The 19,416-nt window shown below is 41.3% G+C and overlaps 1 protein-coding gene across 1 annotated transcript in view; it reads left to right on the forward strand.

Moving 5' to 3' along the window:
• The first annotated feature begins 2,406 nt into the window (after nucleotides 1-2,406).
• The window catches only part of Cenpu (centromere protein U), a 31,215-nt gene continuing 14,205 nt past the window's right edge, over nucleotides 2,407-19,416 (forward strand). The window contains exons 1-7 of the mRNA XM_042700701.1: nucleotides 2,407-2,447; nucleotides 5,794-5,845; nucleotides 7,274-7,373; nucleotides 10,463-10,565; nucleotides 12,411-12,471; nucleotides 12,890-13,168; nucleotides 17,412-17,481. Coding sequence (XP_042556635.1) covers nucleotides 2,407-2,447; nucleotides 5,794-5,845; nucleotides 7,274-7,373; nucleotides 10,463-10,565; nucleotides 12,411-12,471; nucleotides 12,890-13,168; nucleotides 17,412-17,481 — 706 coding nt within the window. The remainder of the gene's footprint in view (nucleotides 2,448-5,793; nucleotides 5,846-7,273; nucleotides 7,374-10,462; nucleotides 10,566-12,410; nucleotides 12,472-12,889; nucleotides 13,169-17,411; nucleotides 17,482-19,416) is intronic.

The following is a 19,416-nucleotide window of genomic DNA, read 5'->3' on the forward strand; positions in this document are numbered from 1 at the left end:
TACACATTGGAATTGCAAAGATTTCAATTAACCAGATAGGTCAAAATATAAAAATACTAAGAATCAGGGCTGTCCTATATACTGCTGATGGGAGCCAAAATTGAACAGTCTACAGTGTATAGAACACTGTGTAAAAGTTGGCATCATAATGTGAAGTTGAAAATGAACATATCCCAGGTGGCATTAACATCACTGACTATTTTTCAAGAAACTTTTAGATGTGGGCCCTGAAAGACATGCACAAGAATGTTTGGTGACTCATTGCTGTAATAGCAAGACTGAAAATAACTGATGAATCCACACACAGAAGGCGGAAAAAGTGATGTATTTACTTAGTGTGTTCCAAATGCAATAAAAATAAGTTATAGCTACACCCAGATGGGATACAATGTGGATATTTCTAAAAATCATAGTTCTGAGTAAGAAAGGACACTTGTAGAATACCTACCAAATATCAGTTATATAACATTCAGAAATATGCAATAATTATACATCACTTAGAGATATATCAACACAGAAACATCGGAGTGAAAAAAAAAAAACTCATGGGAAGAAGACATTGTTCAGAAGGTTGAAGGATACTGAGAAGTTAAGTATATTATTTAGGGCCAAATCCAGTGGTGGTTATATGGATGTTTGTTTTTCAACTTTACATTATATATTCTTTTTTATGTTTGAAACACATTGTAAAATTCTTACTGTGACATATAAAACACATTCTAATATTCTTATTGTGAAATATATACATATAGAAACATATAAACATAAGCCAGTAGCTGGTGGCTCATGCCTCTATTCCTAGCTTCTCAGGAAGCTGAAATCTGAGGCTCAAATTTCAAAGCCACCCTGTGTAGGAAAGTCCCTGAGACTTTTTTTTTTTCTTTTTTGTCCATTGTGGGGTTTGAACTCTGGGCCTGAGCACTGTCCCTCAGCTCTTCAGCTCGAGGTTAGTGCTTTACCACTTGAGACACAGTGCAACTTCCAGCCTTTTCTGTTTATATGGTACTGAGGAATGGAACCCAGGGCCTCATATATGTGAGGCAAGTGCTGGACCACTGAGCCACCTTCCCAGCCCTCCCTGAGACTCTTATCTCGAATTAACTAAGAAAAGCTGGAAGTGGAACTGTGGCTCATGTTAAAGTGCCAGCCTCGAGGGAAAAAGCTAAGGAACAGCACCTACGTGCTGAGTTCAAGTTTCAATACTCACACATGCAAACAATATTTATAGCTATGTATATAGATATTACATAAAATTTAGTATTTTAACCTTTGTTTTGTGTGCTCATATGGTAGGTGAACTCAGGCCTTAAGTTCTCTTTTTTTTTGGGGGGTGGGGGTGGTCGTCGGGTCTGAACTCTGGGCCTGGGTGCTGTCCCTCAGCTCTTCAGCTCAAGGCTAGCGCTCTACCACTTGAACCACAGCGCCACTTCCAGCTTTTTTTCTTTTTGCTTATGTGGTGCTGAGGAATCAAACCCAGGGCCTCAGGCATGCAAGGCAAGCGCAATACCACTGAGCCACCTTCCCAGCTCCTTATGTTCTCTGTTGCTCACAACTAGCTCTCTAGTCATGTTTCCAAGTCTGGCATTTTGCTATTTAATTGAAGATGGAGTCTTGAGGACTTATCTGGCAGGGCTGGCTTTAACCCATGATATTCACATCTCAGCCTCCTGAAGAGCGAGGATTATGAGTCATGAGCCTCTGGCACCTGACACTTTGTTTTTTGGAACCAGTTTAAGTGTATGGGGGGTTTTGTTGCACAAACAACCACTGCTGTCCATCATCCCAAACTGTGCATTTGGTTTCATAGTAAAAAAATAAATCATTGCCAGGTCTAATGCCATGATGTTTCTGCCCCATGCTCTCTTCTCAGTGTTGGAGTTTTAGCTCATACATTTGTTTTCCTTCCTTTTACATTGCAGTCGATTTTTAAACAAGAAGACAAAAAGCATCAAAAAAGATAGTTCCAGGAGGGACCCTCCCTGTTTAACAAGAAGAAGATACAGGAATAAGGGAAGAATAAGAAGCCAAATTCACCAAGCTAAAGTCATCAGGGGAGCTAACAAAACAACGAATCCTGACTTGACAGCTGGGCGCCAGCCGCAGCTGCCAGCCCTAGGTCCGGTTCCAACTCTCACTGGCTCCCGCCCACCCGCCCAGCCGCCTCGGAGCGCCGATATTCAGAAAACATGGCACCGGATTGTAGTTAGCCGTCGCTGTCAGCAGCTGGTTGAAAGGCTCCGTCATGCTCCTACTCCTCGCCGGGTTTTTGCTCGCTCCAGTAGGGCCCTGGGCCCGCCCAGAAGAGGGGCGGGGTAAATGGCGCGTAGTCATCTCTGATTGGCTGATCCGCGTAGCGTGGGACTGGGCGGGAATTTCGTGGGCTCCGCGGGCGCCGAGAGTGGCGGGATGGCTCTGCGGTGGCGGTTGCGATCTCCGAGACCTCCGGGGTGAGTGCGGCCGGCGCCCCGAACGTTCCGAGCTCTCCGTGCGGCGGTTCTGCCGCAGTCTGTACTTCCAGGAGGCATCTGTGCGTGCGGGGCCTCAGTGTACACGTCTGTACGGCCGTGCGGGGAGGAGGGGCGGGACTACAGGCAGGGTACTAGTCCTGGAGCCCGGGAGACGTTCCCAGGCGGAGTAGAGGTCTGCAAGTCTTCTGTCTGTTTAACTCCGTTGTCTTTGCCGTTAAAAAGACAGAGCAGGCTGCGAAGGTGGCTAGCATGCATGAAGTCCCGGGTTCGATTCCTCAGTGACACGTAAACAGAATAAGCTGGAACGGGTGCTGTGGTCGAGTGGTGGAGCGCTAGCCTTGAGCAAAAGAAGCTCAGGGACAGCGCCCAGGCCCTGAGTTCAAGCCCCAGGACTGACAAAAAAAGTGGGGGGAGGCAAAACAAAAACCCAGCACAGACCAGAGAGCTGAGAACCAAGCTGCTGTTTGTTGGCTGCTTTGCCCTAAATCCTAAATGCTGTAAGGGAATTCCATGGTGGCCCAGGCATGTTAATTTTATTAAAAGGCACGGTGAATGTAACGATAGGCTATATGTTTAAAAGACAGATTGCAAAACTGCACTCTAAAAGGTTAATCTACAAGCGACTCTGGCCTTGTCTGGCCTTGTCTGGATGGCATCTTAGACTAGGCCTGGATCTGGCTGGAAGACTTTTGGGGAATTAAATGTACTCCTCAGGAGTTCTTCCATGGAAACTCTGGAGGGTGTCTGTAGATGTTGGAGTAGCCGACCAGGAAGGTGAACAAAACCCAGACTGCGCTCTGTGGCCAATGGGGAAGAGAATTACGAAGGAATATAGCAGCATAGCACATCAGCTGACCAGCTGAAAAGAGTTAAAGCATATCTAACTGACCAGTGAGATTTATTATCTTAAAGTTTTTTTTTTTTTGAGGGGCGGAGGATTCAGACACAGGATTCACCTTTCTGTCTCCTAAAACACACTAAGTGCACCTTAACATAGTTTTATTTATGATTATGACAGAAGTTTCCGTGTTTTGGAAGCTCCACCTGGAGTCCAGCCTAGTAAACACGAGTTTATCGTCATCGAGACACAGGTGAAAGAATTTCGGTTAAGTTTATACTTGCAACATTCAGAAGTCACTTTCCTTAATTCCCAGGATCCATTCAGGATGTTGTCCTGTGTGCGTGCGTGCGTGCGTGCGCGCGCGCACGTGCACGTACAATCAATTTTTAACAAGCCCTTCAGATGAATCATTGATAGCTTTTGATTTCTGCTTTATACATGCAGGGCAAGTGCTCTGCCACTGACCTCTAGTTGGGAAACCACTGCTCTCAAGTGTTCCTTTAAAAAAAAAAATTCTAAGCTGGGCGCAGGTGGCTCACACCTATAACCCTAGGTACTCCGGAGCCTGAGATCTGAGGATCTCCATTTAAAGTCAGCCTGGCAGGAAAGTCCATGAAACTCTTATCTCCAATAAACCACTCAGAAAACCGGAAGTGGCGCTGTGGCTCCAGTGGTAGAGGGCTAGCCTTGAGCTGAAGAGCTAAGGGACAGTGGCCAGGCTAGGGTTCAAGTCTCATGACCAACCAAAAAAAAATTCTGCAATTCACAGTAAGATTTTACTTAAAAAGTAGTACACATGTGTTTGTACTCACACTAATACACAAAAAAACCAAACAAGACTTATGGAAATACTACATCCAGTGAAATCCTGTATTTTATATTCTTCTGTGTTTCCTTTTAACAAAATTGAAACCATTGAAACTTTACAGGACATTATAAGGCAATTGATGGAGTTTAGGTATTGACTGTATAATTATAACAGTATTAAATTTTTTTACTTGAGAAATTATAGGATGATTATTCAAGAAATATTTAGGGCTGCAGTGTCTTAGAATTACCACAGATACAAATATACAAACAGAGAACAGTATAAACAGTAGATAGATGTGGACAAAAGTTTGGAAGGTCCTTGTGCTAGTTTTGCTAATTTTCCATAAGTGTAAAATTATATGAAGTAAAAGGAAATACTGGTTCAGATGCACTAAATTGGTTTTACTCCCTACAAATGGGTACTTGAAGAATATGGTTTTAGTGTGCCTGCATATTTTAGGTCAGGGACTCTGCATTGTGTTATTCCAGTTATTCTAGTACCCTTTGGCAATGGCTGGTTCATAGAGGAAGCTCAGTCCATACTCACTAGAGACTAACTACAATTATTATTATTTTAATATTTTTGTTTATTTTTTGGTTGGTCATGGGGCCTGAACTCTAGGCCCTGTCCCTCAGCTCTTCAGCTCAAGGCTAATATTAGCTCTACCACTTGAGACACAGCGCTACGTCCGGACTTTTCTGCTTATGTGATGCTAAGGAATCGAACCCAGCTCCTCATGCATGCAAGGCAAGCACTCTACCACTGAGCCACCTTCCCAGCCCTATTTTAATATTTTTTATTTTTATTTTTAGCAGTCATGGGGCTTGACCTTTGGGCCTAGGCACTGTCCCTGAGCTCCTTTTGCTTAAGGCTAGCAGTCTGCCACTTGAGCCACAGGAGTGCCACCTCCTGCTTTTTCTGTGATTAATTGGAGATAAGACTCAGGAACTTTCTTGCCAGGACTGGCTTCAAATGGATCCTCAGATCTCAGCCTCCTGAGTAGGTAGGATTATAGGCAAGCTACTAGCAGTTGGCTTACAGTTATTAATATGTATTTCCTGCCACTGTTCTTTCTAGTTTTTTTTTGTAGTCACTATTGTTGCATTCGTTTGCTTTAACCTTCCAAGAAAAAAAAATATAGCTTTATCCTTTTTCTTTTATTGCCCATCAGAGGGAAGAATAAGTGGGTGGGAAGTAAGACAGCAGGTTCCAGATCTGAAGCAGTGCGGATTTTAGTTAAGGCCTTCCTTCTACCTGTGTACTCCTTTGGACAAGTATTCCTTTGTAACATGGGCATGCCTTCCACCTCCCCCTGTCATTAGAGTTAAATGAGAAAATTTAGTAAGAGAGCCAGGCCTGGGATAGAAAAGGCTGCTCTGTTTGGTCAGTTCTGCAGTCATTCCCGACTAGCTGATTAGGCCAGAAGGATGAGGATCACAGCAGGAGACTTTTCCCAGCCTACAGAGCTAAGGCTATTTTCTAGTTGTTGAATTTATAGAATACAGGTTCTGTTTTCTAAAAGATTATCCATAATTCAAGTTCCATTGGATGCAAACTATTTGTGCTACTACTGCAGAATATAATTTTGGAAGAAAATGCTTGGAAGTTATGGGACAGTTATTTAGCTTTTTTTCTAACTTCTCATCTTATTTTTGTTGTTGTTTGTTGTATAGTAGTACAGAAAATCCAAAGAACACTGCAGGAAGAACACATTTCATGAAAGATGTAAGTAAGCCATTCGTATTTTAACATAATTTTCTCACTGTTGACCATGACAGAACATGTTGAGAGAATTTCAGTTTTGTAAGTTTTTTTTTTTTTTTGGTATGACCAATTTTTTTTAATTGGGAAAAAGAGTTCCCAATATAGCAGAGAAAACAGCCTTCGTTAACGTTTTAGAACTTTCTGTCTGACTCGTCTTGATTTAAGTTATATTCAGATAACGGACACATAAAATTATATAGCTGATGAGTATGATGGCTGAAGCCTGTAATCCTAGCTACTTGGGGAGATTATGGTTTCAAGGTCAGCTCAGGCATAAGAAAGTTCATGAAACTCCATCTCAATCAGTGACTCAATCAATGGGCACACCTTTTATCCCAGCCACTCGGGAAACACAATAACTGGGCGTAGTGACATATGGCTTCATCCCTAGTGACATGGGGAAACACCAGAAGGATCACAGACCAAGATCACAGACCAGGTCAACCCAAGTGCAAAGTGAAACCCTGCCTCAAAAAATAACCATTGCCACTGGGCACCAGTGGTTCACCCCTGCAATCCTAGCTACTTAGGGGGCTGAGATCTGACGACTACAGTTCAAAGCCAGCCTGTGCAGGAAAGTCTGTGAGACTCTAGTCTCCAATTAAGCACCAAAAAAAAAAAAAAAAAGCCAGAAGTAGAGCTGTGGCTCAAGTGGTAGAGTGCCAGCCTTGAGTTCCTTGAAACTCAGGGATAGCACCGAGGCCCTGAGTCAAAGCCCCAGGGCCAGCACTAAATAAATAAGTAATGCAAAAAGGAGCTAGAGACTTGGCTCAAGTGATTGAGTGCTTTTTAGCAAGTGCAAGTTCCCAAGTTCAATCCTCAGTTCTACAGAATAATAATAATGTGAATGCTACTTTCTCTCCCATAAACAGTTTCTATCCCATGTACTCCCCAAACTGTTTATAACCAGTCAGGTAGATTGCATATTTCTGAGAAAATTCAGGCCTAGACTTGGGGTTTAGGCTTGCTGTAGCTTGTGTACATATCTAATCTGCCTCTTCCTTTTATTCAGCTGATCCACTAAGAATCACTATTTCATTTTTAAATGGTATGAAGTTCCCATTTGATCCCATTTTCGTGGGCAGATAGAAAGTCTGGCTGGAATACAGCCTACTCCATTCCTTCCTGAGTGATTGCTATCTATACTATACACTATACTGGCCAAGTTGGATAGTTGCAAAAGAAACCTAAGGGCCAATTCTTCAGTCCTGTGCAGAATCAGTTTGCTAATCGCTGCCTTAGATTATCAAGGTAGTCTATGTACCTCCCCCAAATGCCACGTATTTCTTTGGACAGCAGTGCTAGCAAGAGTATCCTTGCTAAGTAAATCATGGTTGGAGTGTTCCTTGTGTGTGCCCATTCAGTGATTTTGACTCTATTCATTTTTAGAAAGCCACTCAAGAGCACAGGCCTATTGACACCTTTGACTTTCCTGAGAATTCTGTGATCTCCAGAAATGAGAAAGATGAAGAACCTTATGAAAACTTTGGTTAGTGTTTTTTTGTTTTTTGGGTTTTTTTTTTTTGGGGGGGGGTTGTGGAGCTTGAACTCTAAGCCTGGGTGCTGTCCCTCAGCTCTTCCACTCAAGGTTAGCACTCTGCCACTTAAGCCACAGTACCACTTCTTGTTTTTTGAGTGGTTTATTGGAGATAAGAGTCTCACAGACTTTCCTGCCCAGACTGGACTTCCCTGCCCAGGCTGGCTTTGAACCTGATCCTCAGATCTCAGCCTCCTGTGTAGCTAGGATTATAGGCATTAGCCACCAGTGCCCGGCTCCATTAGTGTTTTAAATCTTCCTCCTAAGAAGATTTAAGTCACAGCATTTAGCTAGATAGAAAAATTGGAAGGGTCTTGACACATAAAAACCAGTTGTGAACTGGGTGCCAGTGGCTCACACCTGTAATCCTAGCTACTCAGGAGGCTGAGATCCAAGGATCACAGTTCATAGCCAGCCTGGGCAGAAAAGTCCATGAGACTCTTATCTCCAATAAACTACTCAGATAAAAAAGGAAATGGCACTGTGACTCAAGTGGTAGAATGCTAGCCTTGAGTCAGAGAAGCTTAGGGGCCGCACCCAGGCCCAGAGTTTAAGCCCCAGGACAGCTAGGGGGAAAAAAATCAGTTGTCTGTGTATATCAATGTTTGTGGAAGTACTTGATAATTTGAATTCAAGGTACATTGGCACTAAGAATGTTATCAAAGTGTGCCAACATGGATTAACATTCCATTCATATCAGGATACCCTTCTTTTTTTTTTTTGCCAGTCATGGGGCCTGAACTCTGGGCCTTAGCGCTGTCCCTCAGCTCTTCAGCTCAAGGCTAGCGTTCTACCACTTGAGCCACAGCGCCACTTCCGGCTTTTTCTGCTTATGTGGTGCTGAGGAATCGAACCCAGGGCCCCATGCATGCAAGGCAAGCAATCTACCACTGAGCCACCTTCCCAGCCCAGGATACCCTTCTTAGTGTCCTTACTTCCATTTGGCCGAGCCATTGGAAAAGGGGCATTAGGGAGAAGAGTGGGGGAATTTTCCCTTATAAAGTGCTCCAGGGAAGGAGGGAGAATGTTCTTGGGTTCCTTGGTTGTGAGCTGATACCCAGCTGTCCAGATGTAACAGCTGCATCCTGTGTCACTGACCACTGTCAAGGCCAGAGCGAATGAGTGCCAAGGGGCCCTGCATTTGCAGTGGCAGTGTAGTTGCATTTTGCTGGAACAAGAATAGAAAATTTGGGAAACTATCTCTGACTTTCATCTTTTTTTATCTTAGGGCTTGAACTCAAGGCCTGGGTACTATCCCTGAGCTATTTTTGTCAAAATTAGTCCTCTACCACTTTGAGCCACAGCTCCACTTCTGGTTTTCTGGTGGTTAATTGAAGATAAGAGTCTCACACAATTTCCTGCCTGTGCTGGCTTTGAACTGGAATCCTCAGCTCTTAGCCTGAGTAGCTAGGATACAGACATGAGCAACTGGTGCCTGGATTTTTTTTTCTAATATATAGAAAATACAGGTTTTAAAAAATATCTTGTAAGATGAGAAATAATCACTGCAATACATCTTTTGTTATGATTTGGTTAAAAAAGTTTGAATCACTTATCAGATTTACCTAAATCTTAAATTCTATAACTTAAAAAATTGATTTGTGGCCAGGCACTGGTAGCTCATGCCTACAAACTTAACTACTCCGGAGGCTGTTATCAGAAGATCTCAGTTCAAAGCTAGCCAGGGCAGAGAGGTCTGAGAGATTCTATCTCCAATTAAACAGCACAAGGGTGGATTAAAGGCCTGGCTTACATGGTAGAGTACCAGCTATGACACTAAAAATCCAAGTGGAGTGCAAGACCTTGACTTAAGTCCTGGTACTCACACATACCACATACCACAGAATTAACCCTTTTAAAATGTAAAATACGTTGGTTTTCAGTATATTCAATAAGCCTTAAGAAATCATGCACAGATCATGTATTGCACATTTGTAATCCTGGTAACCAAGGCAGGACAATTACAAGTTTGAGGCCAGCCTGGGCTACATAGCTGGACCTAGTCTCAAAAAAAAAAAGAAAGAAAAAAAGAAAAGAAAGAAAAGGGCAATCATTAATTCCACAGTGTTTTTCTCCATGTATATGTCCTAAAGAAGTATCTATGTAGTCATGACCCTTGCCCATTTTCACATTGAATTGTAGTCTTTATATTGTCAAGTTGTAAGGGTCAGCTTGCATGATTAGTTACATACAGAAATTCAGAATTCATCTATTTGGCTTTTTGCTTTTCTTAGTCACCGCTGTAGAGTACTTAAATCCCTTTGCCTAGTTGAGAACAATGCAGAATATATTACTAATTTTAAAACTGTAAGATTGATAGGTTCATTAAGCAGCTATTGAACATAAAAGTTTACATTGTTGCTATCATGTTAACGTTTGAGCATGAAGAAATGATTGCTTGGGTCTTGGGGGCCCCCGATACCCCTTCAGATCTGTCTCATTTATCCCACCCCCCCACCGTGCTCCAGCCCTGCTATAAGCCCTCCTCCCCCACCCCCCCAGCCCCCAGGCTCTGTTGCTTTTGCTCCTCTTTCCTGATGTGTCCGCCCAGCATCTTGCCCCACCAAGACCATTAGGTGTCTTCCCATCGCTTCTGCCTCATTCACATGAACTTTGCATGCTCTCCAGAAGTTCCATCAATCTAGAGCAGAAAGGAGGGGAAGCAAGCAGGCCTGAGATCTTTCTCCAAAAGGCATCCATTCACAAATACAAGAGCCCACTGTGTCCCGGGTGCTTTGTGATGATAGAGTTTGGATGGGTAGCCTCTCACAACCTCACTCCAGTGGTCTACCAGGCAGAGGACAAAACTGTTAGATATCTTATTCCAGTTTTTAATCTCATTAAAATTAGGCTCGTTAATGTGTAAGTATAGGAGCACAGCCTTATAATCTATGAATATGCATGTATTGGCGATATGATTTAAATTTCAAGTTGCCAAGTTAGGAGGTCATAAATACAGGCAAAGTGGCCTGTGTTTCTTCTCATGATTGTCCTCCACCGTGTAGGACTATTGCTTGACAAGGTCTGTGTCTCTCCCATAGACCCTCTCTTTCACAGCACTGCCATCTATGCCGATGAGGAGGAGTTTGGACCCTGTGCATCTCCTGTGCCTTTAATTCCTCAAGGAAAAGAAGAGAAACAAAGGTATGATTTATCCCAAGGAATTGTTGCTTTGTACTTACCAAGACTTTATTGCAAAAAAAATTTTTTTTGGGGGGGGGGTATGTGGGTCCTGGGTCTTGAACTCATGGCCTTGGTGCTGTTCCTGAGCTTCTTTAGCTCAATGAGAGTGCTCTACCACTTGAACCACAGATACATTTCCAACTTTTTGGTAGTTATTTGAAGACAAGTGTCTTGTCAACTTTCCTGTCTGGGCTGGCTTGGATCTACAATCCTCAGATCTCAGCTTCCTGAGTAGCTAGGATTACAGGTGTGAGCCACTAGCACCCATTGGAGCAATTCTTTAAGATACAAGCTCTTAAGATCTTTTGAGATAACTTCTTAGGTTTTTCCTCAAGAGAACTGCAACATCAAAACTTAAATTTCAACAGTTGGTTATATTATTCGAATAACTAAAATAATTAACAACTGGATCTCTTAGACAACAGGCTACCTTCATTGGGTTAATTTCTCAGTGAATCAGAGTATGGGAGTTTGTACAGTGATGAGCAAATGAAGCTCTTTTACTGCTATTCTAAATTTTATTCACGTACATTTTATACATTTCTTGTTTATTCCAAGATGGTCTATTTTTGTTTGGGTGAGGAAATTAGAATAAATGAGTCCTCCAATTTTCTCTAATCTGTTATGGGTAATTGTGTATGTGAAGGCTATGAGTTTCTTACGTGAAGCTTTTACTTTTAAAGGTTAACTCAGTTTTATAAATTATTAAACAGCTACTGTCTGCTAAATACATCCTAGACAAGAAAAATCTAAGGGTAGCTGGATACAGCGACACATACCCGTAATACCAGCTACTTAGGAGGTAGAGATTGGGAGATCTTGGATCAAAGCCAGCCCAGGCAAAAAGTGGACAAACTCTATCTCAACGAACAAGCTGGGAATGATGATGATTTCTCTAATCTCAGCTATACTATATTCAAAAGCCAACTCTCGGGCAAAAAGATGAGAACCTGTTCAAAAACAAAACAAGATGCCTCAAGTAGTGGAGCACCTGTCTAGCAAGCTCAAGGTCCCAGTAATACCAAAAAAAAAAAAAAAAGATCAAGAATACTTATTCCTAGAGATACACTCTTGATGATACATAAAAATTATGAATGTCATCACTATTCATCTATTACAGAAATTAACAGATTTCATTTTTGGATTCCTGGGGGTAAAAACACCCTATTCTGTTTGGTCTCTACTGATCATCAGATTCCTAAATATGCATATCTCAGGCCATTTGCATGTGCCATTCCTAGGGTCTGGGTTGCTTTTCCTCCTCTGTACCTCCTTTTGGATTTCAGCCTCTTTTAATTCTTTGACTTCTGCTAGTGTATTCTTCTCTTACCAATACCATCTATCTCTTGAACGTGCCAGGCTTTTTCATTTACAGATACTTTACCTTAACTTCCCATTCTTCTGGGCCTGGAGAAGTATCTTTAGAAGTCAGCTCTAGGTTCCTAACCATGTATTTTCATTTGCAGCCATGAATCCCTCTTCTCTGCCTCATGCCGGTTAAATTCCACTGTACTGTCGTCAGCCTAGCTCTGCACTGAACCCTTTAAACTTTAAGGAAAGTGCTCTTTCTCTTTCTTCTCTCTTCTTTCTCCCCTTTCCCTCCTGTCTGTCTCTGTCTCTCTGGTTTTCATTGCTGGTTTTAGAGCTTAAGCTTCAGGTCTTGTGCTCTCACTTGGCTTTTTCACTCATAGCTGGCGCTTGAATGTGTCACACCTTCACTTCTGGCTTTGTGGTGGTTAATTGGAGATAAGAGTCTTACAGATACTGGCATCTGTGGGAGATAATAATGCTTATTCTTCGGCGCAGTTCGAGCACTACTGAAAATGAAGCAAGTGGAAACGAATCTGTAAGAGTTAGTACAAGAAAGGTACGTGTGGATATTCTCTCTTCTGTCTTCATTTGTAATATTTCATTGCATTCTGATTGGTGCAGATGAAACTCTTCTGCAGTTACACTATAGACACCGTTGTAGAAGGTACTTTCATAGTCCGTGTAGACTATTTTTGTATTCGATGTGCTTATATGAAGCACTTTGTATCAGATCTCCATGTACCTAGTCAGTGCTCATAGCAGTCCAGTAGTGTGTTTAGGTTGTGATTTACAAAGTCAGAACTGTGACATTTGCAGAGAACTCTAATGTAGGTCTCATATCTATCCAGTACTTGTCCAACCATCTATGCTCAGTTTCAAAGTTTAGAAATGGGAATTACATCGATTTCTGCAGTGCTTATGGTGACTAATCATAAGCACTGATCATCTCACCTAGTGTGCTCATTTCCTCACAGTCCACAAGAAAACGGAAGCCCATTAGTGATGACTCTGAGAGCACAGAAGACAATGTAAGCAGAAAAGTGAACTCAGTAAAGAAAAGAAGGCCAGAATACCGTGATGCTGCTCCAGCTGTGCCGGCTTCCGAACCCTCAGAGAAAGCAGCAGACACAGTCCTTCCTAAAAGGACTGAGCCTCTCAGCACTCAGGCTGAAGTGGTCACTCCTGGGAGTACCACACCCCTCAGCACCCAGGCTTCAGTCAACAAAGAAACTCGGGCAACACATAGGCAACCGGTAAGAGTATCTTGAGAAAGAAAGAAAAAAATGTACTGAAGGTTGTTTAGGACCAACAAAACCTTTTATTTCGGGCTGGGAAGGTGACTCTGTGGAAGAGTGCTTGCCCTGCATTCATGAGACCCTAGGTTTGATTCTTCAGCACCACATAAGCAGAAAAAGCCAGAAGTGGTGCTCTATGGCTCAAGTGGTAGAGTGCTAGCCTTGAGCTGAAGAGCTGAGAGACAGTGCCCAGGCCCAGAGCTCAGGCCTCCTGACCAACAAAAACAAACAAAGAACCTTTTATTTCTTTCCTTCAATTTTTTCCAACAGTTTAGTGTCCTATTTTAATTATAAAATATTTATTTTAGAAAATCTAAATGTGGAAAGGCAGGTAAAGTTCACCTATAATTCCTTAACACTAACCAACCGCCGTTTTGTTTGTACTCCACAATCTTTTTTTTTTTTTTCTGAGCTTTTCTCACCCTGAAGTGCAATCATGTACTTTTAATAAGAATTCTAGTATCATTTCCTAGAATTTCCAGTATCATTACATTCACAGATCAGTCAATATCTCACTGAGGAGTAGTTTCAATTTAACAATATTTTAAGTGTTTTGATGAATTCTTTGTAGCTAAATCTTTGTGCATACCTTGTTTCATTTCCTTGGAAAGAGTTATTGGGAGCCGGGCTTACATCTATAATTCTAGCTATTCAGGAGGCTAAGGTCTGAAAATCATCATTCAGAGCTAGCCTAAGCAGAAGAATCTAGGCAGGAGTTGGGGGTCAAGTGATTAAGCACCAATTGTGAAGAAGAAAGCCAAGAGAGCTCAAGGCACTGAGTTCTAGCCCCTGAACTACCTTACTTGCTTTGATAAGGTTACAGTGTTACATTTGTTCTAAGATATTTGATATATACTATATTTTGGTCAAGTTCTTAACATGTTATTCATTTATTTTGTTGGTTTATTCCTTTGTTTATTCTCTTGTTTGGAAAAATTTTAATGTATAATGTCTCTTTTCTCCTGTCTTCTACTTTTTGCCTTCCCAGCCAGAAACCAGACAGGGTTACTTATAATTTTTTTAAATAAAATTTTTATTGTGAAAATACTGTACAGAGGGGTTACAATTACATGAGCAAGCTAATGAGTACATTTCTTATCAAGCATTGTTGCTTCTTCCTTTGTTTTTCCCCTACCATCCCTTCCCTCCCATCTCCACAACTACACTCCTCCCACCCCCAAATTGTAAAGTCCATTTTTCGACATAGCGTCTTGTACATCTCATTGTTACAATGGGTCAACCTGTATCCCTATTTAAACAATTTGTTTTTTTCTTATGTATTCTTAAAGTGTTTCTTTCTACATGCAAATATGAATGTGTTTTCTTATTTCCCTTTTTACATAAACAAAAGCACATTATACATGACCCACTTTTTGTGGGTCTCTCTTGATAAATATCCTGCATGTGCTGGACTTTGTAGTTTGGAGCATGCTGTTCTGTAAATGTCAAAATTCATAATCATCTCTGAGCACATGAACCTTCTTTGCATTAGCTCCTATTGAATGCTTTGTTATTTTCACTATAGGTCACACTTTCTCACGTGGCATTTCAATTATGTAATAGACATTGTTTTGATTAGTTGTTGAGCTCTGTATTCCCTCTTTTTGTGAGTACTGTTAACTTTTACTCCAGCAGGGTTCCAGATCAATTATTGGCTAATTGTCTTGAAGCTATCTGCGCTTGCTCTTACCTTATTAGGGTCAACTTGTAGAAAGTTTAAGGTATTTACTAAGCATCTGTTACTTGTTGGGGCTCAGTTTCTATATCGGTTCTCAATTGCTCTGTAACAAATTGCCACAATCATAGTGGCTTAAAATAACATTCATTTATTACCTCACAGTTCCTATAGGTCAGAAGACTGGGATCAACATAGCCAGCTTCTCAGTTTAGGGCCATTTAAGGCTGGAATCAAGGTCTATATCTCAGGACTGATATCTCCTCTGAGATTCAACGTCCTCATCAAAGAGTTTTCAAGTTGCTGGTTGAATTCAGTTCCTTACAGCTGTAAGAATGAGGTGTCCATTTCCTCTCTAGTTGGAGCCTGGGATCTCTCTACTCTTATAGGCCACAGACCAATCAGAATATTGTGACCTATGAAAATGTGTGGCCAGTATCTTCAAAGCCAGCTGGAGACTCTCCAGAATACTACACTGTGTATTATCAAGGAAGTGGCCATCCTGTCAAAGGTGCTGTCCATGCTCAAGGGGAAAGAATTATTCAAGTCATCTTACAGTTTTATAACCACTTCCTCTCTGTTTCTTGGTGGATGTGGTCAGAGCTTGCTTTTAGGCTTTGTAAGGGTGGGTCTGCCTTACTCTCTAGAGCAGTGTAATTTCTCAACCTGTTTGTTAATTACTGTCCACGTGGAGCCTTTTTGGTAGGCATGTCCTCCGTCTCTCTCCTATAAATACTGTGGCATTACAATGTAATTCACTTTATAGACTGGGACCCTGTGGCAAAAGATAGTTCTTTTTGTATCCTTCTCCTAAGATCCAGAGTTTATCCTGTTCAGAGCAATATGACCATGTCTGAGAGTGAATAGTTTATACTTTTTATTCCTAAGTGTAGTGTTTCTGCTTGCCACACAGGAATTAACCAGTTGTTCTACATCTAATTTCTCCCAACACTTCCTGTCTTAGGCTGTTAGGTCTTTAATCGCATATAGCACTTTTTCTGGAAACTTCTTATACTCACTCTATGTAGACAGCACTGCCTGATGGCCTCCCAGGGACTCCTGGGCAGAGTCCTGATTGTCTGAGCAGCTCCTCCGAGGAGCCTCAGCTTCCCAGTGCTCCATGCCTGCCCCTCCAGTTGAATGGGATTACTAGGCTGCCCTTGGGCTTCAGCTGCTCTGCAGCTGTCTGGAAGTTGTCCACAAACATAGGGGCAAGGTATCCACTGGGCTCATTGGGATCCCAGTCTCCCCCTTTTCAGAAAACCCATGTTGCCTCTTGTCAATGTCTAAATAAAGTTACCACTCCTTCCCTCATTTCGTGGTTGTTCATGACAAGAGCGTGGAGACTCCTGACATTCCTCTGAAATGAGCCAGAATAGTTCACCCCAACTGCGCATCCGTGGCACATTTCCAGCTGATTATTCCGAGAAACTGCAGGCATAAGGGTGGCTCTAAAAGCTGTGCCTTCATACAGGAAATTGACAGCTGTAATGGGAATCTGTGGAGTAAAAGTATCTGTAGCAGGAACTGGGTTGCCAGGGGACCATTTACCGTGAGGGTACGTTCCTTTACCCTACTCTTCTCTCCTCCCTTCTTCATAACTTTGGTGACCCCACTCTCACATGCCCCTCAGCCTCCCATTCCTTTTTGTAGCTCAGGATGTAGCTTCAGTCATCTGACTCTGCTTCCTGTCTCCTGTGCCATACATGTGCAAGTAGTTAAATACTGCTTTTCTCCTATTGATCTGCTTTATGTCAGTTTCTTTGGTGGCCAACCAAAGAATTTGGGGCAAAGGTTGAAGGAGAGCCATCTTACTTCTCCCAGAGAGCCATAAGAGCTGGTACTTCACCATATCACGTTAAATAAAAATTTGGGCTGGTTCTATTCACATTATCTTTTTTTTGTTGGGAAGTTCTTTGTTGATTTTTCTTTTTTTTTTTTTGAGACAGGGTCTTGCTCTGTAATAGTGCAGGCTGAGCTAGAACACTCAGCCTGCCTTCCTTTCCACTGCTGGTATTTTATTTCTTTTTTTTTTTTTTTTTGCCAGTCCTGGGCCTTGAACTCAGGGCCTGGGCACTGTCCCTGAGCTGCTTTTGCTCAAGGCTAGCACTCTACCACTTGAGCCACAGCACCACTTCTGGCTTTTTCTGTTTATGTGGTCCTGAGGAATCAAACCTAGGGCTTCATGCATGTGAAGCAAGCACTCTATTAGCATTAAACCACATTCCCAGCCCCAACTACAGGTATTATTATTACTACTATTATTACTATTATTGCCACTTTGCCCATCTATTTCATTGTTATCTTAATAAGACTTCCACTTTTTCCCTTCTACAGATATTCATCAAATGAAAGTTTTAATTTTTCAATGTTTTATGTATGTAATTTATATGACTAATATGATAATTTAGGACTAAATGAGAAATATAGCTAAATTATTTTGAGTTTAGTAATGTTGTCTTTTTAATCATGTTTTGTTTTTTTTTTTTTAAAAAAAACCCTTTTTTTAAATTCATTTTTTGGTAGAAGACTCAGAGAAAAAGGACCGTGGTTCCAGGCAAAAAGAAAAAACCAAGAAATGAAGCCACAGACTCAGGTACCAGATGAGTGTTTATATGTAGTCTCATACAGATGTTCAGGAAAAACATCCATCCCTAAGCTTTTACGAAAGCTCATAAAATTTTGCTTTTAAAAATTAAAAATATGACTTTGAGTAACATTTTTTCTAACATTTTATGATGAAAAATTTCAACATAAAACCAATTTGAAAGAATTATTACTGTATTGATATTCCTATTACCTCAGTTTTTAAAGTACCTTTTATTATACTGGCCTTATCCCTTTTCTGTCAGTTAATCCATTTTAATTTTTTAAGGCAGCTTAAAATAAATTATAAGTATAGTACACTTCTTCTGAAATCCCTAAGTTTATGCATCATTAACTAGAGTTCAATGTTGGTTTATAGTTTTTTTTCCTTTCCATTAAAATGTATAGACAATGAAATCCCAGATTTTTAAGTGTGAAATCACCATGGAGTCTTGGAAAATGCAAATGTATGTAATTCAGGTCATTATCCAAATACACTATTGTTTTAGAAACATTCCCCTCCCCCCCATAACTCTTGAATATCAGTCCCTGCCATCATTACCACAGACAATTTTTTTGAAGATTGTTTTTCTATCATCCATTAATTTACATGTTCCAGAATATTATATTGATAGAATCAAGTAGTATACAATGTTTTGAGATTTACTCATACTGTTTTGAGTCACTTTTATTGCTTAATAGCATTCATTGTGTCACCCAACCACAATTTATCCATTCTCATTGATGGACAATTGTTTCTGGGTTTGGCTATTATGAGTAAAGCCACTATGAACTTTTTAATACTTTTGTGTGTGTGTGTGTGTGTGTGTGTGTGTGTGTGTGTGTGTGTGTGTGAACATGTTTTTATTTATCTCGGTAAATAGAGTTGCTGAAGTTCATAGGCAGCCCAAGCATAAAATCCTGAGAGACTCCAACTACATTAAGCCAGCAAAATGCTGGACTGGAGGTATGGCTCAAGTAGTAGTACACTAGTCATATAGGCAAACCAAAGGAAAGTGCCAGATCCCTAAGTTCAAACCCTGGTACTGGCACAAAAAAAAAGAAAGAAAGAAAAAAGAAAAAGGGGAAATGGGACACCATTAGACTATCACAGAAGAGCAAAACAGTACAGCAAGCATTTGAAGAGAGTCCATTTCTGTGTTAGTCAGATTTCATTTACTTAATAAAATACCTAAGATAATCTACTTATAAAAGAAAAACAGTTCATTGTGGCTCGCGGTTTGGAGGTTCCAGTTCATGATTGGTTGGCCATCCACTGCTCTGGGCCTGTGGTAAGGCAGCACATCATGGTGGGAGTACATGGAGATTTTGAAGAGGAGGAAGGGGCCAGTATCCCAAGGACCTCTTTAGAGGCATGCTCCAGCGTCCTAAAGACCTCCCACCAGGCTCTCCTCTCAGAGGATCAACCATCTCCCAGTAGTGCCTTTAACACATGGGCCTTTGGGGGACATAGAGTATGCAAAGTATAACAGTCACTAGCCAGAGATTTAAAGCTCCAGCTACAGTGAGACACACACCCTTTTGTTGTATTACACTGGCAGATATTTGAGTCTCAAGTCTGTATTTAATTCGGTGATTATCTGTAGAAACTCTTAGCCACCACAGCTATAGAGATAAAACTAAGTTGAAAGCCATTTTGACCTCTCTTGTGTAACTCTGAAAATAAAATTCACAGGCTTTCAAACCTAGCTGTCATTTGTAGGTGTATTTATGCAGGTCTTGCCTCTGCCCCCGAAACATGCATGTGAGTATAGCATTATTGTCCATGCTAGCAAAACCTTTCATGCAGGACTGGTAGAGTAATTGTGGTATGTTTATGCACCGGAACAGAATGCAAAAGTGCATCAGCATAAATATAAAACAGTCAAAAGCATGTAGAACCTTACATTGCTTAGGATTATGTTCATGTGCAGTAGGATTGAAC

This window comes from Dipodomys spectabilis, unplaced genomic scaffold (assembly GCF_019054845.1).
Source record: "Dipodomys spectabilis isolate Male_0828 unplaced genomic scaffold, ASM1905484v1 ptg000009l, whole genome shotgun sequence".
Taxonomy (NCBI): Eukaryota; Metazoa; Chordata; class Mammalia; order Rodentia; family Heteromyidae; genus Dipodomys; species Dipodomys spectabilis.